Source organism: Zonotrichia leucophrys, chromosome 5 (assembly GCF_028769735.1).
Source record: "Zonotrichia leucophrys gambelii isolate GWCS_2022_RI chromosome 5, RI_Zleu_2.0, whole genome shotgun sequence".
NCBI classification, from domain to species: Eukaryota; Metazoa; Chordata; class Aves; order Passeriformes; family Passerellidae; genus Zonotrichia; species Zonotrichia leucophrys.
Window position 1 is genome coordinate 52,469,707 of NC_088175.1, and position 27,442 is coordinate 52,497,148.

A 27,442-nucleotide genomic window follows, 5' to 3' on the forward strand; every position below is an offset into this window, starting at 1 on the left:
TTTTTTGCAGATCTGCACAGCAAAATGAGGAAAGCCTCCTGAATTATGATGTTTATTCACGTGGCTTAGAAAAAATTTTGGATATTCAGATTGAAGCAGTGCATTAAAGCTTGTTTTCCCATAGCCAAACCAGCACATAACAGAATCAAGTCAATAATTTTATTCCCTTTTGTTTCCTTGTGGGTATTTTGCATACTAGCTCCATTACTTTAATGCAACGTAATTTACTGTGCTTCCAATGATTAATTACTATTACTGTAAGTTCTGCTAGATCAAGCTAATGAACATTCAGCACAGTTTCCTGTCACTTCTCATCCCAGCTCAGTCCCCTCTTCCCCACACATATCACCAAAAATAAAAGCACACAGAGTAAAACCTCAGGAGCAGCTGTGTCTGTTAACCACCACACCCACATTTTGATAAACCCTTGTGAGTGCTCAAAGCCATCTAAATACTGATAGTGTTAGCGTTCAAAAACACATAATCACAGGGAATTATATGCTGTGCTTTTTATTAAGAGCTCTGGGAATCGGGGTATATTCAACCCAAATCTGACTCCGGCCGTACATCCGAAATGATCGTGTTTTATACTCTATCGTTACATAACTTTCATGTTAATTATTAAACTTATATTGTTCTATTGTATACATAAATTTAGCCCCTCTCTGAATTTCCAACATAGTTTCTCACTATTCTTCTTATGGTTATATAATAATTACATTTAATTACTAAAAAATCATCACATCTAACAATTATGTAATTTATCATACTGCTTACACAGGTGCAGTTGATCTGGGAAAGCCCAAAGCCTAACATTTTAGATTCGATCTTTAACTTTTTCCAGGGTTCCACTATCAATAGAAACTTGGGATTCTCAAATACTTCTACACCTACATCTTCCAGAGTGAACGCTCACTGTGGCAGGGAGATGTTCCTTCATTTACCTGCTCACAATTAATATTATTTAGCACGGCCCAGACCGGCAGCGCAACCCCAAATGAAGGGAACGTTTAAAAACCATTAATATCATTTTAAAAGGTATTTGAGCCCTCTCTTTTGGCCTCTGTTTGGCTGCGGCGGGCCGGTGAGTGACAGCTTCCCTGCTTGAAGCGCGCAGAAAGCACAGCCTTCCTCATTCACTGTCAGCTCCGGGGCCTTTTCACACGTCCCCTCCGCAGCAGTGTTTGTCCCCAAACACTGGGGCCCGGCACAATGGCATTCCTGCCCCGACAGCCCCGCTGCTGACGGGAATGCTAATGAGGGGAGCATCCCCCATCCCTCCCTGCGCCGCCTGCAGCCCCAGCCCCGCCGCTCCCATTGTTGCACCGCGCAGCTCGCTCGCGTTTACTTGGGAAAAGGGTTTTTGGGGGGTTTTTTTGGGGTCCTCTGAAAGTATTTTTAGTAGGTGTTGTAGAGGCTTGGCAGGGAAAAAAAAAAAAAAGTTTTTTGGAAAAAGTCCCATGTGCTTTCCTCCAACTGCATGCATTACATATAAAATTGATTATATATTGTAAAATAATTTTATAACTATACATATAATACATATAAAATTGACTGCTTTTATGATATAACAGAGTTATATAATTATATATGATATATAGAAAATTAACTGGTTTTATTAAATAAAATAATATAATTATATCTAATATATATAAAATTAACTCCTTTTATGATATGTATATTATAATTATATATATAAAATTAACTCCTTTTATGATATGTATAATATTATAATTATATAGATAAAATCAACAGCTTTTATGATATATATAATATATAAAATATGTAAAATAGACTGCTTTTATGATATAACAGAGTTATATAATTATATGTGATATATAGAAAATTAACTGGTGTTATGATATAAAATAACCATATAACAATATCTAATATATATAAAATCAACTCCTTTTATGATGTGTATATTATAATTATATATATAAAATTAACTGCTTTTATGATATATATAAGAATATATAAAATATGTAAAATAGACTGCTTTTATTATATAACAGAGTTATATAATTATATATGATATATAGAAAATTAACTGGTTTTATTAAATAAAATAATAATATAATTATATCTAATATATATAAAATTAACTCCTTTTATGATATGTATAATATTATAATTATATATATAAAATTAACTGCTTTTATTATATATAATATATGAAATATGTAAAATAGATTGCTTTTATGATATTAAAGAATTATATAATTATATAAGATATATAGAAAATTAACTGGTTTTATGATATAAAATAATCATATAATTATATCTAATATATATCAAATTGACTCCTTTTATGATTCAAAATAATATTATGAATATATATGTAAAATATACTGCTTTTATGATATAAAATGGCGATATAAGTATATATAATATATAGAAAATGTACTGCTTTTATGATTTAATATATTATAATCATATACATAATGTACTGCTTTCATGATATAAAATAATATCATGATATCTACTATATATAAAATTAACTCCTTTTATGATTCAATATAAGATTATCATTATATATAGAAAACTAACTGCTTTTATGATATATATAATATAATCATATATAAAATATGTAAAATTTATTGCTTTTATGATATTAAAGAATTATGTAATTATACATGATATATAGAAATTGTACCGTTTTTATGATTTAATATATTATAATCATATATATTAAAATGTACTTATTTCATGATATAAAATCATACATATACTATATAGATACATATATAGTATATGTACATATATATACTGTATATATAAAATGGAATCATTTATAGTATATATACATATATAATATATATAAAATGTACTGCTTTATGATATAAAATATTTATATAATTATATATAACATACATAACATTAGCTGCTTTTATCGTATGTAATAATTATATAATTATGTATACTATATATAACACTAACTGCTTTTATGACAAAATAATTTTATAATTATGTATACTATATATAAAATTGCCTGCTTTTATATAAAATTACCTGATGTAACCCCCAGATATATTTGGGGATCCCAGAAATTCCAACAGATGCCTACACAGTATGTTTAAAACAGCAAGGCAAAAGGCTGACCTCTGCAAAATTAATAGTGGAAGAATTCTAACAGAAGTGGTGGTTAATTTTTTTTTTGTTTTTTTCGGTATTAGCTGCATTTTACCCTCCCAGAATTCATGACATTAAAATGTCAACATAAGCTTTGTGACAATTTAGGAAAGCTTGTGGCTCATTATATAAATACGCAGTTCTAGAAAGGAAAATATAGAGGATTTATGCAGTATAGTGTTTGTGCTTTTTTTTTTTTTTTTTTAAACTTTCTCACTGATTTAAAGAGAAAACAAAACCAGTTCCCAGCGCTCAAGTGTTCCCTGAGTTGCACCTGGTTTATTTTGCCTGCAATAATGTCAGGGAACACTTGGAAGCTCTCCCTGTCTCCTGTGAGAGGCTCCAAACGCCCCAGCAAAGGGGCAGGGGCTCCTCACCCTGCCCTTCCCTGGGGCAAGAGGCAGCTCTGATATAAAGACAACACTTTTTTAAGTCAATACATGCATTTTTGACTGAAGTCCAGGTGGACTTAACAGAAATATATGTGTTATAGAATTATGCGTATTAGCATATTATTATTTGTATGTGCTACTTGATTTCTGCAGGCAGACTCAAGTGCCTCAGCAGAGTGATAGTGAATCAAAGAATAGAACTGCTTTAAAATCTGCTTTGCCCTTTGATTTACATGAAAAGACAAAGTAAACGCAAATAATTCGGGTGTCCAAAGAGCACAGAGACAAATGGAAATGGAGCAAATCTATTTGATGCTGGCAGGCAGTGGCTGGATGTTGTATTGGTGTGAATTCTGTGTGCAGCCACCACAGCACTGCCCTGCCAGGCCTCAGCACAACAGGACAAAGTCAGAATATTTTCCTTGAATGTCCTGGTTTGTTTTTAATGTGCCTCTAACCTTGGGTCTCTCTCACAGCACAACGTGCTCATTACGAAAAAAAACTTTATTCAGACAAGTTCAATATAAACAAAAAGGTGTAAGAGCACAGTAAAAAGAATTGTTATACCTACAGCTGAAAAAAACCTCATTTGCCATAATGACTTCATTTATGCTCAGTACTAACACAACTTCAGTGAGAAAATGGCTGGAAAAATTAACAGAGAGAGACACTTTACACTGAATTATATGTTGTATCTTATCTTTAAAGTAATATAACTCAACACAAGATTTTGGCACATTAACTGCACAAAACATTTAACATCCTTGTGCTGTAAAATTTTCATTTGACCACTTAATTCAGTTTGAAATGTTTATTAAAATATTTTAATCTAAGATGTTTCTAGACTGTCATAGCTATACTGACATTTATCCTCATAATTTGGACTCCTAAATGTTACAAATGTCCAAGCTGATTATATAAGCATATACCTATATGCAAGGCTTTCATTATGAGGAATCATTTGTAATCAGAAGAGATTGGAAATCCACTAAAATGGTTTAATTTTTCTTGTCATGTACAATTTCCTACTGAACACTGACAGATAATCACCAGAGGAATGGTTAGCATAGAGCTAATTTACTCAAGTGCCTTTATATATGTTTTAAAGAAAGGAGTGAAAAGTAGTCAATAAATGACTTTCATGTGAATTTATATTTAGAAACTGTTGTCTTTTTTGTTCAACTAATTGTCATTCTACTTGCTAAATACTTGCTTGCATTATATATATTTGTATTTATTTAGGAGTTAATATTATGTTTTAAGGCATTGCAAAGTAGTAGATTTCAGTTTTGTGGCTTTTGTGACCGGCAACTTTGTCTTAAAAGGTTACAACTATCAACAAAATGTGTAAAGATATTTGCCACTTTTTAATATGCTGCCTAAGACACATTCTGAACAAGTTTTTTCCCCCTTTCTTGTTTCTGTTTCACACGCCCTCTCATTTTTGGTTTTTTGTTTGATTTTTCCTGGCTGAGCACTGTTAGCTCTGGAGAGGAGCAGGTCTGGTTTCTCTGTGTTATACTGCCTGAGACACATCCTGAAACAAGTTTTGTTCCCTTTTTTGTTTCTCTTTCACACGCCCTCCCATTTTTGGTTTTTTTGTTTGATTTTTCCTAGCTGAGCACTGTTAGCTCTGGAGAGGAGCAGGTCTGGTTTCTCTGTGTTATACTGCCCAAGACACATTCTGAAACAAGTTTTTTTCCCTTTCTTGTTTCTCTTTCACACTCCCTCCCATTTTTGGTTTTTTGTATGATTTTTCCTGGCTGAGCACTGTTATCTCTGGAGAGGAGCAGGTCTGGTTTCTCTGTGCGGACCTGGCAGCAGGAGGTGCTGTATAAACAGAGTGAGTGACACCGTGCCCGCTCCTCTCCTCCCCCTTCCTTCCTCCAGCCTGGAGCTGCTCATCCTCAATCCTGGGGCCAGCAGCACTTGGGAATCTCAGCCTCCCCACTGCCTGCTGCATTTCATTCTTGCCTTCAAAACCTTTGTGGCTCCTATTTTCACCTACTCCTTAAAAATACGCACGTTCCTAAACACGTAAATGAAATTATGTTGCTGTGCTCAGCGAGATCAGTGTTTTCTCACTTATGTTTCCTAAAATTTCAGTAATAAAAAATTGCTCCTAAACTGTCAGACAGGATAGTGAGTATCTGTTTTCCACTGCTTTTTCTAATTGAAAATGCACCTCTGGTACGTTTGTTTGATGGCATACATATAGAAATTAAAATAATGAGGTTTTAAAATACGATACATTGATTGAATTTTTCATGACACCGTGCCAGCTGTACTTAGAATCGTTTTATTTATTTATAACATGTTTCAACTGAATCATTATTTAAGTTAGTTCAGAGTAGGAAGACTTTTGAGACAACTAAAAGCTGTCTGTGCAGAACAGCAGTGAGAGCTGATGGCTTTAGAGAATTTCTACACAGGGATTTCCATCAGGGAATTCCACACAGAATTTCCATCCCGGCTCAGCAAAAACACAACCCGTGCCATCCCACACCACCAGAGAGAGACAGACACAATTAACTCCTCTACTGTGGGCTCTGCAATCACAGGACAAGCATTTCCTTCTCCTAACAGGCACTGCAGCCTCTCCAGCGCGTGGCACAGCTGGTTTTACACAATCAGTACATTTGAAAAGAAAAACAGACAAGCAGACTTGTAAAGAGTGGGGCAACTCACCTGTTTGCAACACTTTGCAGGATTTACTCGTTGGTGCAGGGCCAATAGAACTCCTTGGATGTAAATCTCTGCTCCTGAGAGGCTGAAACCTTTTCTCTCAAAGACCCAAACAGGTCCACACAAAGGTCTGATGACATTTTGCAGGCATCTGTCAAAAGCAGAGGAGCTATGCAAAGAAAAGAAGAAAAAGAGAATAAAACCCCCACCAAACAAGCAGCAGAAAATGCATTCTTTTGACCCAACTGAAATATACAGCCTCTAACACAGCCTCGGCACCAGAACTAACTCTTAATATCTATTATTTATATCTGACCTGGGTTAAGTCTTGGAAAAGCAACTCCTGCATTTCTAGTGGCCACCATGAAGGAGGTATTTATGTGCAGACACCCCCAGGAAAGGCTGAGCACACCTGAGTAGCTCTGAAGTGTGCCTAACTAGCTGTCGTGGTGTGCACTGATTGCCTTATCTTCTCATTTATCACAGATGAGTTGGAACCAACCTTGCTGAAACCCACTTGCTTTGTCCTGATCAAATTGCAAGATCCATGTTGTTTCTGTACACAGTTTGCTGTTCAGGGGCTGACACACACCCACAATATTGCAAAGGTAACATTCATAAAATAGAATCAAAGCTCTCAGAAGCTGTTTTAGTATAAACTCCTCTCTGCCACCACCTAAAAACCGACTTCTAACAAATCAAACTGCTCAGCGTGGCTGGTTAATAACAAGAAAGGTCAAATGAAAAGAGAAATAAAATTGATTTGTGGCAATGCTCTCACCAAGATCTTTTCCTTGCTGCTCTTAGATTTCCAGTCACTGCAAAGGTTGAAAGGATTCTCTCAAAGGGGCCTAATGGCAATATGTGAGATAAATAAGGAATTGTTATTTTGGCTTCAGGCATCACTAAGGTGCACGTGCTCTGCACACATTTCTCTGTAAAATATGCAGGCCTTCCTTATACAGCAAAATAAAATAACATTAAGCAACATTTCAGGGGAGGGGAAGGAACCACCAAAATCTGATTTTATGAGCAATAAAATGAAATAAATTCATATAAAGCACATGAACAATGCAAACAAAATTATATGTATATAATTTCCCCATCTAGTCAATGTGCGGACATAAAGATTCACATTAGCTGTGCTGGTATAAAAAGTGGATTTCCTAGGAACATAAAGACTGACAAAGAACTGCAGATTTTGTCAGACAAAATACCAGAGGAGGTGAATTCTATATTTTGTTAGAGTAGGAGATGTGCTCCATTTAGGTATAGCAAATATGAAGCCTCAATAGCCCTTCACTCAGCTGTGAGAGCAGAGCCTGAACCAAGGCCTCAGTTAAGGAACCTTCATATGCAAGTTCTTCAATAACTGCAGACTTTTGGACAGACAAAGAAGGAGCATCTCATATGGTTAAATTTGTCTTCAAGGATAAAGAAACAGGTAATGATGCAACAGACTGTATTTTGCCTCTGCTACAGTCAGTGTATTTCAGGAATTATTTAAGCACATGGTTAAGCAAAAAGTGTTGATTTTTGTGAAAGGCATTACTTTTTTAAAAATGATGTTAAAGTCCGGGTCTTCTGATTTCCACAATTTCATAATAAAATTTGATCATCTAGTCAGTAATTGCATATATTCTCATACAAATATACCTGAGAGCTTCCATATCATACACTTGTCTTTTATCTAAAGGGAGACCAGATTTGAAATAAGACAGAAGATTCATTGAACAGGTTAATATGGATATTAACCTACTCTAATGATTATCTCATTTAGTATTAAAGAGCAATACTGCAAGACTTTTAAAAAATATTTCATCAAAGCAAATATCCCAAACCAGAACATATACACAACAGACTATTAAATACTTGCTTTTAAAACCTGATTTCTCAGGATATGGCCATGCAATTGAACATGAGCAAAAATTATCTCAAGTTGACAACAAGTGAATAATAGTTTTTCAGACTATTCTATAATATACTATTCTATTAATACACATTAATAGACTATTCTAATAATACACTTCTCATTCATGGGAGCCAGACATTAAATTAAGTAGATTAGGTGAGATAATGAATGAGATTTGACCAGGAACACTGGTAGGGGTGAATTTACTTCAGTGAGCAGCATCAGAATAAAATCTATGTTCCATGTTATGTGATAAGAAGTGGTTATAGTATTTCTTGGTTTAAACAAAATAAAAGGATGAAGATCTAATCCCAGTGATGTCTTTGGAAGGTTTGCAAATAACTGAAGTGAACTTGGTTTTTATTCAGTTCCTTTTAGCTCAGCTACCATAGGATAGACTTCACAGAAATTAAGATAAAAACAAGTAGCACTGATTTTCTGAGTGCAAACTGGAACATAGCTGTGGAAAAATGTTTGTGTACTGGCACTGACTGTTACATTTGAAACACCAATTATAATGCTTACAATACTTTCGTTTTACCACAAATTATTTGAATATCATTGTAATGCACCAGTGTTGGCTCACTTTTTCTGAAGGTAGTGACCTTCAGGACCAGAGAGGGAGAGAGACAAGATCTGCTGGGGTAGCTTGGAATTTAAAGATTCAAAGGGTCACCTCTTTCACACACAACTAGCACCCAAATTACTCAGCAACACTGACTATCAGACCCAACTAATTTTCTATAAGCAATAAACATTTCCTTAAACTTCACTGACTTTATCCACAATGGTATTTACTTCATACCACACTCAACCTTATTGCTTCCAGATTCATAGTCTCAAAGTGCTCGTATTCTTGCTCCCCCCCCCATCCTTAATAATCAAAATATCAATGATATTAAGTTATTAAGTATCCAATGCAGTACAAAAATATGTGCTCAGAAAGGATAAAGGTAGAACAACAAAGCAATCGCTTCAGAAGAGTACACTTCCACTGAGACATTCCATACCTTTATTCTGTATGGTGATTCCAGAAGATGCCCAACATAAAAAGTCCTCAAGATAGATTAAAAAAAAAAACAACTCAATTTTTCAAAAATTCTCCCTAGTTTAAGAACATTTCTGTTGTTCTTATTTGGAGTTGATGTAGGTATGCGAGAATAATTTCCAATGAAGCTACTTCCAGACTTGCATTCATTTTGGTGATTTACCTAAAACAAAGAAATAATTAGGCTGAACTATCACCTTTTAAAAACTGACAGAGTATCAGCAATGACTTCACAAAATAGCTCACAGCTCCACAGGAGTGCTTTAACACAAAGCAATCTACAAAGCAAGGTGAAAAGAGCATACAGGCAAAATTTCCAAAAGATTTGCAAATTTGTTGTGAAGTCAATTACAGCTGATCAAACATTACAAACTGAGCTGTGAGGCAGGACCAGGAAGGTCAATAACAGCAAAATAAGGTAAATTTAACCCTTGCAGGAAAGTGCATGGGCAGACTTTCAGGAACAACTCATCATGGTGTGTCCTGCAGGAACGTAGAGGACAAAGGAAGGTAGCCTTAAGTTATGGAAAACACTTTAAATGATAGGCAAAATCCCTTTTCTTTCTAACTTTCATGCAGAATTTAAAATCCTGCATTAGAACCAAACTGCTTTTTTTCCCCTCTTTTAATGAGTAATTCTCCCCATTGCAGCAGTTCCATCTGCTGGAGTCAGCAATGGGTAAAAGGACAGTACCCAAGGAAGTTTGCTCCTCAGCTAAGCTGAGCAGTGTAAATACACCCTGATTGTTTTTATTCTCCCCCTTATTGATTTTTTGACTTCAAATCACATGACAAACATCGAATTTCCTCGAAGAAAATAATTGTTTCACAGTGTAATTTTACACTCCTCTGAAGAAAAGAGATGTGAAATTTTCCCTAAAACAAAACCCAGGGATTTTAAATTGATGGAGAAAATATCATGATACCACTGTGGCAAATGGAAGAGAGAAATCTGGAATTTTTTTTACCTTGTCTTGTCTTTAAACTTGCTGAAAATTATAAGACTAAGTTTTCTCAAATTGAGTGACAGAAAGGATGAAATCCAGTAGGGTATTCAAAAAAAGTAAGCAGAATGTTTGTAAAGGAATGGGAAAATCACTCTCTGGCAATTTGTAATCATCACCAGTGGACTGCAAAAAATTAAAATCAAATTAACCAAAATTCAGTTTGTTAACTTTCTTCTTACTTAGAACCATGACCCTACTGGAGCACAGACATCATTTCTTATGGTATTATTTATATTGTGCTGAGTTCCTTTCTCAATCAATTTCTCTTAGCAAACAAGGTACCAAATGGCTTTTTAAAATTTTTTTTTTAAGCAAATAGCAGTATCAGAACAACCAGAAATAAGTCATGAACATTTATTTCCATTAGGGGACACACAGATCTTTCAATATGACCAAAATACTAAAAATTCTTTTTATACTTCCTAGTGACAAAGCTTTTTTCCTGAAGGTACTTTGGTACTTTCAATATACCCTGTACACAGTATATATATACATGTATGTATATATGAGTGTGTATATAAATATATATATATATCACTGAGGGCATTAGATTGAATTGTTGAATTGGTGCCCACAGTGCTTCATGTTTCTAATTTTTAGCATCCATGATTTTTAGCAATAGATGGCAACTTCTGATTTTTAGCGACCATTTAGCAGTTCCTTGTCCAGGGCAACTGGCACACACGGTCCAAAATTGTAATTTGTATAGGGAAACAATGATGGAGACCATGCATTTTCCTCTGTTGCCTAAATTACATCAGGGTGTTTTTATTCAAACACAAACTAATCTACCAGCTGCTGTGTACTTTTGTTTATATGCTCTATGTCAAATCCTATTGTCCCCAAGGTACTTAGGAGAGATGCTTTAGCAGTCATTTTCTTAAATACTGATGCCTATCCGAATTTGGATTTTTCCACCATTGAGCAGCATGACAAGTACACGATTGCTGTACTTAAAGCAATCTTTCACAGCTGCTTTGCTTTCCCAGTGATCCCATTAAATTGACGGCATATGCCTGTGGGGTCTGCAGTGTTACAATTCTGCTGAACAAGATGTTGATTGTACACTACAAATTCCTACAACACAACTTGGCTTTTTTTATTGTGGGGACCACTCCTCTGGTCATCCTTCTGTTTGTTTTGGTTTTTTACCTGAGCAAAATCAGATTTAAAACCTTGTCCATGGCTGTGCCCTTTACTGAACAGCTGGTTGTGTTAATGGGTTAGAAGTGCAAACTCTAACCCTGGGTGGTTAGTAGGCATGAAAACCTACCAAGGCTCCTCAGTTCCTAAAATGAGCATGAGTCATGTCTTTCCTGGACTGAAGGAAGTAGCTGTGCATTAAATATGCTGGCACATCTTCTGCTTGAGCAAGTGGACCGAAATGGTGTGAATTGTTAATGCCTTGCTGCTTTGGTTCACGGCTTGTGATTGATCATTTGTAACTATATCTACTCCTTGTTCCATGAAATCAAGTATGGAGTAATGGGTTCATCAGATTTTTGGGTTAAATTGAGAGTGAAGAGGTACTGTGTGTGGAAATAAGAGTTGCCATGTTCGGGGCTGGCCTTGTAACAGCATGGAATCTAAAGGCGATATTCAAAACCACTTCACTCATCACACGCTTACTGATTCTGAATAGGGTCCATTTGCAGGGGACATTTGGGAGTTTTCCAATGCACTTTATGCCTCTTTCTTCACTTCTACCACCCTGCACATCTTTTTTTCTTTTTTAACTAGAACAGCTTATAACAGGTCAGAGTAGAAAATTAATAGATTTAAGTAACTTGCTATGTATAAGTTAAAATAGGCTGGGATTGAAATGAGCGTCCTGCTAATTAATGATGTTACCTAAATATTGTCAGGCTAAAAACTTGGCAAAGTTTTACTCAGTAGGAAGAATGACAATCTCATATTTAGTAGAAACTTATTTTTCCAGGCAGCAAAAGAGAGCTACACAACCTGAACTTTCACTCCTCAATCCTTTCATCGTGTGCAGGAATGGCACACACTTGCAGACATTAGAGCACAGCTCTGTGACTTTGCAAACAGCAGTGTGTGGGACCACAGCAAATCCAAGCCAACAGCAACCAGAAGTGACAACTTGTGATGGCCTGCAGGAGAGTAATCACACACAGTGTCTCCACAGAACAAGGAAGGTAATGAATGTCAAACTTGCTGCCACGCTCACACTGCTCTGTTTGGGCAACAGAAACCTTCCCAGAGTCACTGTGCTGCCTCAGCTCCTCTAGGTAAATTCCACCAGCTCAGAATCAAACACAGCAAGGGGTTTCCCTGTTTTAAAACCACCTATGGAAGTGATTTAATTCCATGTGAATGTTCGGCTTGGAATGAATGAGTCACTCTGGTCACATGAAACTTACATCTAGGCTTTCCATCTGCTCTTGTGCTGAAGTTCAGAGACAAAACTGAAATCTGGACAAATTTAAGACCAAAAGAGAAACATGGAGTAACAACAGGCGCTTTGCTCCTCATTTAGGAGTAAAGAGAGACATGGAAGGGAATTTAATGAAAGTGCAGTGGAAAGGAGTGGACTGCATGTATACATCTGTGTTTGAGATAATTATAACTTGCTTAAGACAGAAATACAGCAGTTCAGTTTCATTTCATGAAATCTGGGGCACACAAGATTCTCCATCTCTCTTCTTTGATATTTATCTTGATGAATGTAGGCACAGCACAAGCCTTTAGCAATCCAGTCCATGCCCAAGCTCTGTCATTAAGAGTTTTGGGGAGACTTCACCCATGAAATGTTGGGAAAAACAGAGCCATCACAAATGAAGAAGCTGCATTTTTAAACTAATTTTGAAAACATCCCATCTTTTTCCCCTCTTTTCTCCTTCTGCCTTTTTGTGAGCACCTTGCTGAGGTCAAGTTTCTATATCTCAGTATTACATCAGGCTTTTTTTAACTATTTGGACTAAAAATTACTTTGTTGGCTCCTTATTGTTATTGGGAAGCCTTCCCACACTTACACAAGGAGCTGTGCCACAACTGGAAGATGTTTGTCAAGTCTATAAAGTCTTTTACAAAAACCTAATAATTTTCCCAGGTGTTTCCTTTTTTAAATGCTGACCAACCTCCAGAGGCTCATCTCTGTTTTCAAACCATTCAGAGCTGAATGATTTACAGAAATCTACACAGATGCAATTGCATCAGTCATTGAGGGGCTGAGAAGGCTCAGAATTGTTGAGCACAGGTCATTCTGACACCTTACTGCAGCTCACCTGGTGACTTCACAGGCTCACAGAATGCCTGAGCTTGGGAGGCATTTCCAGAGGTTTTTCTACCCAAATCCCTGCTCCAAGAAGACTCAAGCAACAACACATGGGCCAGGGTTTTCTGCAGTGTATTTTGAATATCTGTCAGCATGAGACTCCAAAACATCTTTGGACAAACTCTTCAGTGTCTGAGCAACTCACAGTAAACTTTTTTCCTCTTATGCTGTAGTAGAATTTTCCACACATCAGTTTTTGTCCAGTTTTTTGCTTCTTATCCTCACTCACTGAATTTTACTGGGAAAAAATCAGGATGCATGTTCTTTGCTCCCTGTCAGCCCAGCCTGTACCTGTGGATTGGATTATGGCTCCAGCTTCAGGCCTTGGCATTTCCCTTTCTTGGACTTTATGGGATTCCTCTCTACCTATCTATGCATTCTTTCTCCAGCATTTACTCTAATATACATAAGTTCACTAAGACTCATAAGAACAACACATATTGCCTAGTTCAATACATGTTTAACTTAAGTAGAAACTACTGGAAGAAAATAGATCTTCATGACTCTGACCTCACGTATATCAATTTCATTCAGGCAAAAGAATCACTCCTAGTGAAGCACAGTTTAAAAAAACAAACTACCTATGAAGGGATATTTTCAGCTTTCAAAACAAACAACTCCAGATACTATTCTAAAATATCACTAAAAAGCAGAGGTGGTTTTTCCTGTTCAACCAGATACTTGTACTGCCAGACAGAGAAAGAGGAATAATGGAATTTAGTGCAGTTTCAGTGCCAGATTAATAAAAACTTTTTTTAAAAAATTTTTTCCTGTTCGTAATTTACTGTCTACACAAAGCAGTATAAGGTAGGTACATTCACTGTGACAAATTCAGTCAGTTCTGTTGTGCTTTCCAATGGAGAATTTTATAGGTGAGTAGAACTGAGTGTGGAGCATTTATTTTTACTTAAGTATCAAATTTTAATGAAAAAATGTAAGATCTTTCTATTATAATATATAAGATACGTAATAATGCAGCCTAACAGTAGGCATTGATGGTAATACTAGAAATATTCTGCATATAATACATAAATTGAAAAATTACACTGAAGAGAGAACTATTTTCATCACATGGAGTAGGAAGGCAGGAAGGAGTAGTAGTGGGCTCTTTTTACAACAGTTCTGACAGTCCAGTTTCTCCTCAGACAATTTCAGGGACTATTTAACTGAGGATGTCATGCTCTTCTTATTATAAATATTTTAATGACCATGCCCTGCATTTCTTTTAATAACCAAGAGCATATTAATTTATTACCTTTGATCTGAAAGCAGCTGTAAACTTTGAAATAGCCAGAAAATGTTCATAATTAAGGCAGCCATCTCTCTTCCTAAAATGTGGCCTAAAACTCTGCTTTGCTTCTCTGAAAGTGATTAGGACTAGAAGAGAAAAAAGCAGACTGCTTGCAAAGACATTTCTTGTGGTGCAAAACCTAAAGAACACAATGCTCCTTTTATTAATTTACAAATGCTATGTCTTCCATACATATTTCCTCCATGATAGGAGGATTATTTACAGACTGAATTTACTTATTTAAAGTCATGTACTAAAAATCTTTGGTGTCAAAAACAGAGACATTCATGAATAAGGGGAAAAACAGCCATGGAGATATATTTTAAAATGCCTAATTAAGTTCATAGTGTAAGGATATAGGTATTTGCTAAAACTAACCATTAAAGAAAGCTCAGAGAAATAATTTTTAGCCCCCTTAAACAGAGTTGGAATGATGTCTTACTTATAGACCACATACAAGGGTGGAAGAGAGAAACTTTGTGTGTGCTATTCCATTGAAACTGCAAGCAAAAGCTTTCATACCAATGCAGCACCCACAAAAGACAATCAATCTCTGAAAACAGATCAAAACCATGCAAATATTAAAATCCTAGAATAACACAAAGCAATAGCTTTAATCACAAGCTTATTCACTGACTATTTGTCATTTTCAGTTCTAATTAAGGGCACCAACCCACACAAATTATTAAGAAAACAGGATTCTCTTTTCAGTCCAAGCCCTCAACGTAACAAATGCAATACCTGTCTTACAAATGTGGCTTTACCACTTATGATAAATTATCAAAAAAAAAAGAATCTGGATTCACTTTTCAGTGTAAGCCCTCTGTGTAGTAAACAGAATATCTGTCCTACAACCATTGCTTTACCACTTATGATAAATTATAAAAAAAAAGAGCCTGGATTCACTTTTCAATCTAAGCCTTCAATGTAGTAAATGCAATACCTGCCCTACAAATATTGCTTTACCATCTATGATAAATTACCAAAAAAAAGAATCTGGATTCACTTTTCAGTGTAAGCCCTCAATGTAGTAAATGCAATACCTGTCCTACAAATATTGCTTTACCATCTATGATAAATTACCAAAAAAAAGAATCTGGATTCACTTTTCAGTGTAAGCCCTCAATGTAGTAAATGCAATACCTGTCCTACAAACACTGCTTTACCACTTATGATATTGCCAGTTTTTTCTCCACATACCTTGTGTTAGTATCTCACTGGAGAAGCAAGATTCATCCTCAGGGTGCCACTGTCCCAGTTGAGATGGCCACAATCTATAGAGCCATCACACAATTCCAGAAAGCTTCAGCCCATGCAGAGAAACACCAGGACACTTTAGGAGGCTGCAAGCTCTGCTTTGCTTTTTTTTTTTTTTTTTTTTTTTTTTTTGTTCTTCAGCCCAGCCTTTTATGCCCTCCTGTTGATGCCCTGCCCCTGTGTGCCCTCTGTGTGATTGCTCAGCACCCCTGGGCACTCCCTGGCTCCTCACCTTCAATAGCATTCACCTGTCCTGCACAGCTGGAGACAACTGGGGATCAGCCACAGCCCCACTCCAATCACCACAAACTCTGTGCTCACATGCAAAACTTTAAAAATTAAAGGTGTTAGCAAAAATAATTAAAATCTAGTTCTTTAACAACCTTTAAAAAAATCAAAAAAGGCATAGGATAAGCCCTAAACACCTACAAAGAAAACATTTACCACTAAGAGAACAAATGCCTTGGCAAAGCAATCTGTGCTCTAGATAAAATGCAGACATGCAGAACACAGAGCTGTCAAGCATTAGATTTCCAGAAATTACTTCAGTCATTTCAAGTCTAGCATTCTACATAGGCAAATTTATTACAAACACAAGAAATTGCAATCAAGTCTATTCCAGCAATAACTCTAGTCATTTTCGAGTTCAGCATTCTACATATACAAATTTATTAGAAATGCAAGAAATTGCATATTCCAAGTCATCCTGGGGGGGAGGGCGTGAAGGTAGTTGCAGGTCAAGCAAAATGTCTTTTACCAAATGAAAGAATATGAACTAAAATGAAAAAGTTTAAATTTTATTCTTTTAGAAAAAATTAATTTTTTTAATTTAAAAATTTTAAAAAGGAAAAAAATTAAATGCTTTTCAAAAATAAATCTAAATCTCAAATGCTATACACATACATGCAGCAGCAAGATCTTCTTGTAAGACTTTACTTGTAAAACATAAAACTAAAACTGCTATAAAATCTAATTGTTTAACCAAACAGAAAGATGACTGTGTTGAGCAAAATTGTTTGTGTGTAGATGTGGACCATAGAATCCACCATATGGTAGATTCTATGATTCTACCATAATCATGGTAGAAAAGCAATTTAATGGAGCAATGTTTTAGAACTTTGTGACTTCAGCAAGACTCCCTAGCAGTGGGAATTGTGTGGCCTATATTTAAATTAAACTGGGTTCTGCAGAGAGAGGGGGGCTTGGTTTTCTCTATTATTTTTGTTCTGGCAGTATATTTTGAGTAGAGAATGCCTGCTTTGAATAAAATTACCATGCTTAACTCTAGAAAGATCACAATTGCTTAATTTAACTTCTGATTCCATCTGAACATCCAAATGTAGTGATTCTCATTAGTTTAACTGTTTAATCCTAATAGCTTTTAATAAAAAGTGATTTTTAACTTTTAACTCTGCCAGCAAAGATAGAAACTCACCTTTAGAAAACTTTAAAACAACATAATCATGTTTTGGCTCAATGTGTACCATCACAACAGGGAACACATTGAGCCATTTCTTGTGCCCACAGCATAATTCTAAATTATGTTTACTGTCCATGCCCACATTGTTCTGGTTTTTCCTAGTCGTGCATTACAGCTGGTGTTTTAGAGAGAATCCTCCCACCTCTAAGATTTTATGCTGAACCAAATTTTCAGCTTGAACAACAAAAAGTCATATAGCTCAGTCAATTTAAAACTTGCATTTCTTGATAGCATTCTTTTAAATACTATTTTCTTGCTACACTTACTTTGAAATAATTGATTATTGAATATTTGGCTTACCTCCCTCCAGTTTGTACAGAAATCATAATACTTGAGCATATATACAATAGCTGTTTTATTTTGTGCAATACTATTCAGCCAATGCAAAATTATGAAGGAGATGAATCATCACTGTAGAAGTTGTGTGATTAAAGCAGAAACTGTCACTGAAGTGATGCTGCTGAAATTACCTGTCATTCTTTGAAAGAAAGTCTGAGAAAGATAGTGTACAAGTTACTTTTTGCTGACAGAAATGGCAATACTTTGACCAGGAGAAATTCATTGTTCATGGAGCTGTGTTGAAAAGAAGAGGCAAGAGGAAAATACTAATGGCATTATTCAGCCATCACTCCTGCCTCAGGTCAGGCAGGGCAAGATCCTGAGCTGTCTTTTTCAAGGTGCTCATAGACAACACAGAGGAGAAAAATTTACAAATCTTGTACATTTTAAAAGGAATGTCCCCTGTTTCAAAAATCCCACGTTCAGCTGCAATGACACATGTTCAGTTGTGGAAAATGCCTCTCTTGCCTCGGTAAAATGCACATTCCACAACTGACACTGCAACCCAAACTTAGGAGAGATGCTGCCTGTCCAAAGAGATCCCATTTAAAATAAGACAAAGAGAATACAACATCAATAACATTTTTGGGGTTCTTTTCTTTTTTTCCTTTTTTTCTTTCAATTTTGACTGTAGTTACAGTATCTTCAATGCTGTTCTAACATAATCATGGAACTCTCTTGACGGGGCTGAATATCACCCAAGTTAAAGTTCCATATATTCCCCTCCATTTGCCCATTTCTGCACATATTTGCCATATTTAGGCCCAAATGCCATGTTTCTTACCCAGCTTTAACTCAGAATCCCCTTCTTTGCAAGAGAGAATGGAAGAGGGGAAAACATGCAAATATATTACGATTTATGACAATGGGGTCAAGGTCCTCCAACAGCTGCAGTTTCCAACTCTTTTCACCTAAAGGTTCCTTACTTTTCTAGGCTGAAAATGACCATCTAAAATAGATTTGGGAGAATCAGGTTCAAGTTTAAACTGCACAGTATTTTAGACTTTTTTTGGACTTTGGTGAGACAGAAAAAAAATGTTTCATGCACTTATTTTCAAATATAAAACTAATTAGGAAAAAATATATATCTTGTCTATATATCTATGTATCTTGTCCATACATAACTATATATCTTGTCTCTCCTTTCAAATTTTTTAAACATGCTTAACATTTAGTTTTAATTGCATAAGGATAGGCATTTTCAGCATGAAAATTCTTTCAGTGAATTCTGAATCCTCTTTGCTATAGATCAGTGTACTGATTGCTTTGTGGTGGGTGTGGAGCTAACTAAGTAGAGATGGGAGGGAGGCTGTGAAGATTGTACAGCCTGGTAAATCTGCTTTTTTGAGAACTGAAACAGAGAGAAAATTGTTCAGTGTGTCTTTTTCCCCATTCTTTCAGTGACACAGATCTAGCAGAAGTGAAGTGAGAAAGTCATCCCTTTTTTCAGGGTTTTAGAACACAGAGAATCAAACATCCTTCAGTCTGAAAAGAAATATTTACTGGAAATGCAGAAACAAACACACTTTTCACACAAAAGCAACAATCTGCTGAGCATTTGCTTATTATACATTGAAAACCCCCAGGTTTAATAGCTTAGTTTAAATCATGCTAAGTCAATGACACTGCCAAGGGAAGGAATAAAGTCTCAAATAACAAATAATATTTGTATTTAAGGGGAAAGAAAGTGCTCTGCTTCTGATACATTGGTGATTTGACTGTATCATAACTGGTGTTGTTCCAGATTAGGGCAGTGTGCTAGGAAATTATCAACATATGCACCATATGCACCATATGCTGCCTTTATTCTCCCATTTTCATTAGACATCTACTTCAAGACAGGATGTTGGACTATGTGAAAGTCCAGTCTGATACAGTATTGTGATTTTTATGGTAATTTGGCTTTGTCTTCAATTTACTGGCAAGAAATATTTTTTTCTTTTTAAATCACTTGACTGGATGAAATGCCATTTTGAAAATTTAAAAATATTTCTGTTTTATACTTACTATTGCATTGATACCTGTGACACCAATTATTTGCAGTTTATTTTAAATATGCTAACCTTTTGTTGTGGCTTAACCCCAGCCAAGAACCCAGCCCCAGGCAGCTGCTCACTGGAACCCCAGCAGAGGAACAGGGGAGAAAATGGAAAGGGTTGAAGCCAGAAGATTTATGGGTTGAGATAAGGACAGTTTATTGGGGAAGCAAAAGCCACACATACAGAAGGAGAGGGAAAAATGGAATTAATTCCCTGCTTCCAAGGGCAGGCAGGAGTTCGGCCTTCTCCAGGAGAGCAGGGCCCCATCACAGGGAATGGTGGCTTGGGAAAACAAATGCCACCACTCCAAATGTTCCCCTTTTCCCCCCACTTTCTATGGCACCACATGTCTGGAATGTCCCTGGGGTCCCCTGTCCTGGCTGTGTCCCCTCCCAGGCACCCCCAGCTCCCTCACCATGGGGCTCACAGACAGCAGAGCAGGCCTTGGCTCTGTGCAACAGCCACAACAAAAACATCTCTGTGTGATCAGCCCTGTGTTCAGCACAAATCCAAACACAGCCCCACAGCAGCCACTGCAAAGAACATTAACTCTACTCCAGCTGAAACCAGCTCAGCCCAATATCACAGAGCAAGGGCAAGAATTAGAGGAGGAGAGAAGATGAGAGACCTTTCTGGGTTGTGTGGTGGAAGGAAAAGGTGGGAGAAAGGAAAGAAAGTGAGCAGAAGCAAAGGAACCAGAACATTTAATCAATTCTTGTTTTGAATAGGGGAAGCAAAAAAACCCAGAAGGAAAGGAAAACAGGAAATTAATTCCCTGCTTCCAAGGGCAGGCAGGAGTTCAGCCTTCTCCAGGAGAGCAGGGCCCCATCACAGGGAATGGTGGCTTGGGAAAACAAATGCCACCACTCCAAATCTTCCCCTTTTCCCCCCACTTTCTATGACACCACATGTCTGGAATGTCCCTGGGGTCCCCTGTCCTGGCTGTGTCCCCTCCCAGGCACCCCCAGCTCCCTCACCATGGGGCTCACAGACAGCAGAGAAGGCCTTGGCTCTGTGCAACAGCCACAACAAAAACATCTCTGTGTGATCAGCCCTGTGTTCAGCACAAATCCAAACACAGCCCCACAGCAGCCACTGCAAAGAACATTAACTCTACTCCAGCGGAAACCAGCTCAGCATGGCATGCACATAAACACCCAACTGTCCCTCTGCCCCCAGCTCTTCCTCTCACAAAGCAGAACACACATGCCAGAACTTCCCCAGCAGTCTCATTTATTTCTTTCCACTCCCTTGCAACCTCTTCCCTTGTGCTATGTGCAGTAGATCAGTCTCCAGAAATTATTCCAGATTCAAATGGATGACTTCAGCTGGTTTATTTATGGCATAGATCATCTCCTCTGCGTGGCTCACTGAGTGATGGAGGAGAATCCTTGCACTGGCCAGGGAGCTGCAGAACTCCTACAATGCCAGGGCACAAGTGGTGGAGACTTCTTTTAGCAGCAGCACTGGAATAAACTGATTTGGAGCACACTCCAAACCAGTCTCTGTCGCTTTTGTCCTGTTTCTGTTGGACATCCACAGCTCCCTGGCCAGTCAGCCTTTTCAGCCAGCCCACACATCTCTGAGGAATCATGGATATCACTTTAATAATCAATGTTCTAGGTCAAGACACCCCAGTAGGAAAAAAAAAAAAAAAAGATTGATTAGATTGATTAGTAGTTTGGGGTTTTTTTGTGATGTTGAGAAATTACTGCTGAACTTTTTTGCTCCAGTGTACAGACAAGCTTGGTCTGTGTGTTTTGATTATCCTCATCAAATTGAAGGAATTGTGAATGTTCTAGTCAGACAAGACGTTCTAAGAACATTTGCTGCTGAAAAGTTGTTATTCACATTTGAATGCAGCATCTTGACATCTATTAGCACCAATATTGACAGCAATACAATTAATTTTATATTACAAAATATGGGATGATCTCTATCAAAGGCAACATCAGAAAACTGACAGACAAATGACTTTCCATTAACTCTGCCAGATGTAGTTATATAGTTCTTCTGGGTATTATTTTAGTGGGTGAAAACCACAGTGAATAAATAGAACAGTTCAGTTGGAAGGGACCTACAATGATTGCATTGTCCCACAATCTTTAAAAAAACCCAGACCTGGATTTCATAATTCAGGGGAGCTGAACACTAATATTCCAGTCATTCAAAATTCCTTCTGTGTGGTGCAAGTCATTGCAAATATTCCATGTTGTTAATCACCCTAGGTTTGAAAAGCACTTAAAACTTATTTTTTAAAACTTGTTTCAAACATAGCACAGAAAAATAATAAATATGAGGAAGTATAAAGCAAATATGCCATAATTGTTTTGGGAGGAATAAAAAGGCTCTTCTAGACTTACCTGAAAACAAAGACAGCATGTAAATTCTTCTAAAATCTACTGAAAAAAATTAAATTCTTCAGAAATAAAATTCATGTAAATCCCTTCTAAAACCTACTGAAGTGCATAGAAAGTGTTAAAATAGGAAAAAAAGATTCTTGTATATAGAAGAACTTCAGAATGTGTTTATAGTGTCATGCTTTTAAGACAAGCATTTTAACTACTGAATTGTTATAATATCCAACCAAATCAAAATTAACTATATTTGCAAACACATATAGCACATAGAACCCTCATCTCAGGTAATCTTAGAAATTATCTTTCTTGGCTATAAATCCTCAGATGAAATGCTATTAATTAGCACACAGAGGGGTAGGAGAAGAAATAGGCACCATCAGAAGCCAGGTAAAGACAAGCAGGTTAAATAGCAAGGGGATTACAGAAAAGAGGGAGCAAGGAAGTGAAATTTCCCTTTTATAACCTGAACATACATGTAATCCCTGCTTTATTGAATTCCAGGGCTTTATAATTTAAGGGATTTTTTTCTTGCTTTTCTTAAATCATAACCTATAACTATACAAAATTAATGCAACTGCAGTCACAATGAATGTGCTTTCGAGATCATTGATTGAAACATGCTGATAAACAAAGGTTACCTGTTCAATTTGATTTTGTGGGGCAATATTCTCGTACCATGCCATGTACAGTTCTTAAACAGTAAAATTCTATCAGAGGTGTCTCAGTAATTTTCTACACGCAGATGACAATGACAGGTTTGGTTTTTCTTTTGCTTGACACCACTATGAAGAACCATTCACTGTCTGAGATACTTTCTTCACCAATGACAGATGGTCTGAAAGGGGAAAAAATTTTTAAAAAGTCAAGTGAATATTTGGCATCAAAACTGAAAACAGACACATCAGGCTCCCCTTTCTCTGCTACCTTAAAAATACCCACTGGCCTGTGTCCACTTAGATGCTGGTATTTTCTGAAATACTACCACCAGCTTCCTCCTAACCGTGCCATAAGCTGTAGCAAGCTGTCTGCAGTGATAGCCTGCATAAATCATCGCTCCTGAAGGGAACAGATGTTCAGGGTATGAAAGAGTAATACCACAATTTAGTCATAATTAAAATTCACCTTAGCATGCCTCTATCAGTGAGCAGAGAGGAACATTTCACTTCTCACCTACAAAAATGAAATGCCTCTCATTTCTTCTGCTTCAGAAAAATTAAGGCTGAGCCTTTTGTACGTTGTTTGGGTTCCACATCTGACAATGCATCATATAAATGACGTTTTTATTTCACTTCAACTGTTAGTTTTCTTCTTTTCCCAAACACTGGGAAATGACCTCTAAATGGTGTACTGCCTCTGCACAAAATGCATTTACAATTAAACCTTCAAAGGAGATTGTTGCACATTGCATGCAGAAATATTACCAGTATCCAGCTACAGATCAAAACTGTGCCACTAAAAACAATCATTGGACTGATAACAATCCACTCTGAGATGGATGTATTTAAAAACTTAGGGGCTGAAGGCCTTTAAAAATTATTCAGTAATCTAAGATCACTGAAATCAGTGGGAGTTAGAGGATTAACTCAGGAAAAATTTGATCCTTAGCCCTGTAACTGCCAATAATGTTAATGGAATATATCTATACACATAATTTTGAAAATGTAAGCCTGATACCGCTGTTATTACACTTGGATTACATTAGATTCATGACAGTTCTTCTGAAAAATTTGTTTCAATTCACAGGTCTTCATATTGTGAGGCTACATCATTATAAAATATAAAGGATGCATTGATTATGTTACTAAATGTCTCTAAATCCACTAAAGTAAAAATAGCTGAGGCTTTCATAGCACTTTAAAATTCTAAGACAAAAAAAATAATCTTCTAATCAGCATTGATACTGGCAATCAATTTGAAAAAATAAAAAAACAACCCTGTCATTAGACCTTGGTTTAGTTTCCCAATTAAATACCTTCAGTGACTGTCCATGGATTAGATCCTCAGTTAATGTAAATTAGGTAACTTTATTGAATTCAGTACAGACACTGTAACTTACCAGGACTGAGAATACTAATTAATGAATTATTAATCCAGTAAGGGTTTTGTAACCAAATTTACTTCTCAACAGGAAAGGGAATTTCAAGGGAATTGCACTTGAACAATTGTGGTTTGTTTTCTGCCACGGGGATGCATCTACAGCAGGTCAAGCAAAGACTGCAATTTTTAGGTGAGGGACCCAAAGCTTCCACTTAATGTACTTTGATTTATATCACAGAGCAGCTTCAAAGCATGCAAACTGATATCATTTGGATGAAATTAAAGCAATGGATGTGATCCAAAGTCCCTCCATAATTCCACAGTGCAGACTGGAGACAGCTCAGAGTATTAAACTGTGTGGGCATTAGGATCCGCTGTACCAACAACTGCTCCCTTCCTCACACCTGCTTTCCTGTTGTTTACACCTTGGTAACACAGATGTAGTTCCATTTTTCTGCTCACTTCTCCGGAGCACTTTGTGTTCCTTGTAGAATTTAGGAATTTTGCCTTATCTCCACTTTTTAAACAGCACAAATGAGCTCCTGCAGCTATCAGGAAGCTATTCTAAAGTTGCTGTGAAATTTGGCACGTGAATTTGGTACAGAGTTGTTAAAATCTGCTGCCAAAACCCTAAACACTGATTGCAGCATCAAATGTCTTTGCTGACACTGGCTGTACTGGGCAGTCTCAGGCTCAGAACAACCTTTCACTGCACAGGTAAAAGTGCCAGGTAGGATACAGACAGGTGAAGATCATCCATTTTCCAGCCACAGCATAATTCCAATTATTATTATTAGCCACAGCTAAATGGAACAATACTAGATCAGGAAATGCAGAAGTGACATTAACAATTCCAAGTGTTTCACAGTCCATTTTATTAAACAATTGGGGAAAGTTTGTTGTTATTGATTTATTATTCATTGAGAAAGCATGTAAGTTTTAGTAAATAAATTTTAGAAGTGGGACTCCTGAAAATTTGTCGAGGTTCTCACAGAAGAGCTTGAAATAATCTCCTCTCTAAAAGGACAGGGATGACAACATGGATAAGAACCATTTATTCATGCATTAAAGTTCATTTTACTTCATGAACAACAAGTTTTTGAGGACATTTTTCTTATGGACATTGTGTATGTTAATAACCTCCATTTGTGTGGAAAGATTAATTTGTTTGACTGTGTAAAACACCCTGTCCACTCAGCTTTTAGCATGGTCCTGACATCATTACAGGTTCCAAGTCATATGAGACTGCAGCCATGGGGGTGATGTATTTCAGAATTCGTGATGTATTTCATTCATGATGTATTTCATGATGTATTTCAGAATTCACATGAACAACAACAGCTCTTGAATCACACCTTCCTTTTACTTGTCCATGAATTCCACTTCTGACCATAAGAAAACAGTGATCTTGTAATAACAAGGAGGTTGCAAGACCAGTTTAATTAATAGTTGAAATATATGTCTACTAACATTGGAAAATAGATCTCAAAATCTCAAAGGAAAAAGATGGACTGACTGTCATTTGTAACTTTTTGAATTAGCATGTTTTCATACAAGTTTCAGAAAGCGCCTAAGCCTGGGAAGAGGGGGCTCTGATTTGCATTCCCAAATCTAGTCTCAGTCTGTGCCATGATCTAGTTTGGTGGGGCATTCATTTATTCAGTTATTGGATGCATATTCAGTGTTATTTGCCACATAAGCTTGGATTACAAGTCATTTGTCACACAAGGGCTAAAGGACGCTCTCTGTTTAGGTGTGCCACACTAATAAGGGTGGTTTGGCTTCCTCCTGAGCAGTGTGGTACTTGGAAAAGAAGTGGCAGGTGATTCAGATTATAATGAAAGATGACATAAAGTGAAACTCTGAGACTGTTTGGCAACGAATGATAAGAGCCAGTAGATGCCTAAAGGCAAATCTAGGGAGATTACAGCTGCCTAAACCAAAGAATGTGATAAAGAAAAATTTTGTCCATCCTTTAAGGTCACACTCACAGAATCCCTCAAGGCTGAGAATTGTTCTGAAGGTCAAGCTTGTCTGTATTCTGTAGGATAAGCCTGCTAGGAAGATTCAAGCACAACAGGAATAAGCCCTCCAGGAATCTGCATGGTCAAATATGTGAAGCACGACTTTTGTTCCCAGCCTTGAATGAACAAGATGTCCATGAGGTTGATACGTGCATGGAAGGCACTACATGGTAATGAACAAACTTCTGCCACTTCAGAGTGGCACAGACAGAAAATCAGGCACCTGAGTATCTTTGTCTTCCCTTATTTTCAAAAATAAACTAGTCTTGCCACCTGAAATTGTCTGTACATTAACACTTCTGTGCATCATGATCCTGTCTGGTTTGATAATTCAGCAGCTGCCAGTCTTTTGGGGCTCACAAGCCAGGAACCTCCAATGATAGACCCTAAATGCAGATACACTCAATGCAGAGACAAACAGTGAGAGCACTGAGTTTGTCACAAAGTAAAACAGAAATCAGCATTTAAATTTTAAAAATTACCTGAAGAGTCATGGTAAAGTCTCATTTATAGAGTGGCCGAGTGTTTCTATTTCCTGGGTAGAGGTGGGTCAGATTCTGTAACCTCATTCTGACAGAGTCAGTTCCTTATCTCACAATGCCCACAGCTGAAATGAGGAGTGGAAGAGAAAAAGAGAGAAAGAGAGAGAGAAAGAGAGAGAGTAAGAGAGAAAGAGAGAGAGAGAGAGAGAGAGAAAAGAAAGAAAGAAAGAAAGAAAGAAAGAAAGAAAGAAAGAAAGAAAGAAAGAAAGAAAGAAAGAAAGAAAGAAAGAAAGAAAGAAAGAAAGAAAGAAAAGAAAGAAAAAGAAAGAAAAGAAAGAAAGAAAGAAAGAAAGAAAAGAAAGAAAGAAAGAAAGAAAGAAAGAAAGAAAGAAAGAAAGAAAGAAAGAAAGAAAGAAAGAAAGAAAGAAAGAAAGAAAGAAAGAAAGAAAGAGAAAGAAAGAAAGAAAGAAAGAAGCCATGGGAATCTGACTTTACAGACCATTGACAATAAAGAACTTATTTGGAACTAGAGTAATGATTTTATAACCTCAGACTTAGATAATTTCCAAACAAGGTGTTTAAACAGAGGCATCAAATGAGATTTGATGCATCTTTGTGACAAGGATAAGTAACAGAAATAGAGCAAAACTGGAAAGTAG

At 36.7% G+C, this 27,442-nt stretch overlaps 1 protein-coding gene across 1 annotated transcript; it reads right to left on the reverse strand.

Annotated features, from left to right (window-relative positions):
• Positions 1-592: 592 nt before the first annotated feature.
• On the reverse strand, positions 593-23,291 carry DCDC1 (doublecortin domain containing 1). The gene is made up of 8 exons (XM_064714936.1): positions 23,176-23,291; positions 22,977-23,075; positions 15,966-16,039; positions 14,730-14,851; positions 9,132-9,177; positions 6,991-7,060; positions 6,213-6,378; positions 593-1,417 (listed from the first exon to the last, which is right to left on the reverse strand). The coding sequence occupies exons 1-8, from the start codon at positions 23,289-23,291 to the stop codon at positions 1,160-1,162; spliced, it is 951 nt and encodes a 316-aa protein (XP_064571006.1). The 3' UTR covers positions 593-1,159.
• Between the last annotated feature and the right edge of the window lie 4,151 nt (positions 23,292-27,442).

Excerpts from the sequence above, each read along its gene's own strand:
- DCDC1 (XM_064714936.1), bottom strand. The coding sequence starts at position 23,291 with ATGATTTATGCAGGCTATCACTGCAGACAGCTTGCTACAGCTTATGGC. Across the intron at positions 14,852-15,965 it reads CAGTGAGATACTAACACAAG|TCCTAATCACTTTCAGAGAA; the intron begins GTATGTGGAGAA and ends TTTCTCTTCTAG. Across the intron at positions 9,178-14,729 it reads CAGCTGCTTTCAGATCAAAG|GACTTTTTATGTTGGGCATC; the intron begins GTAATAAATTAA and ends ATCTATCTTGAG.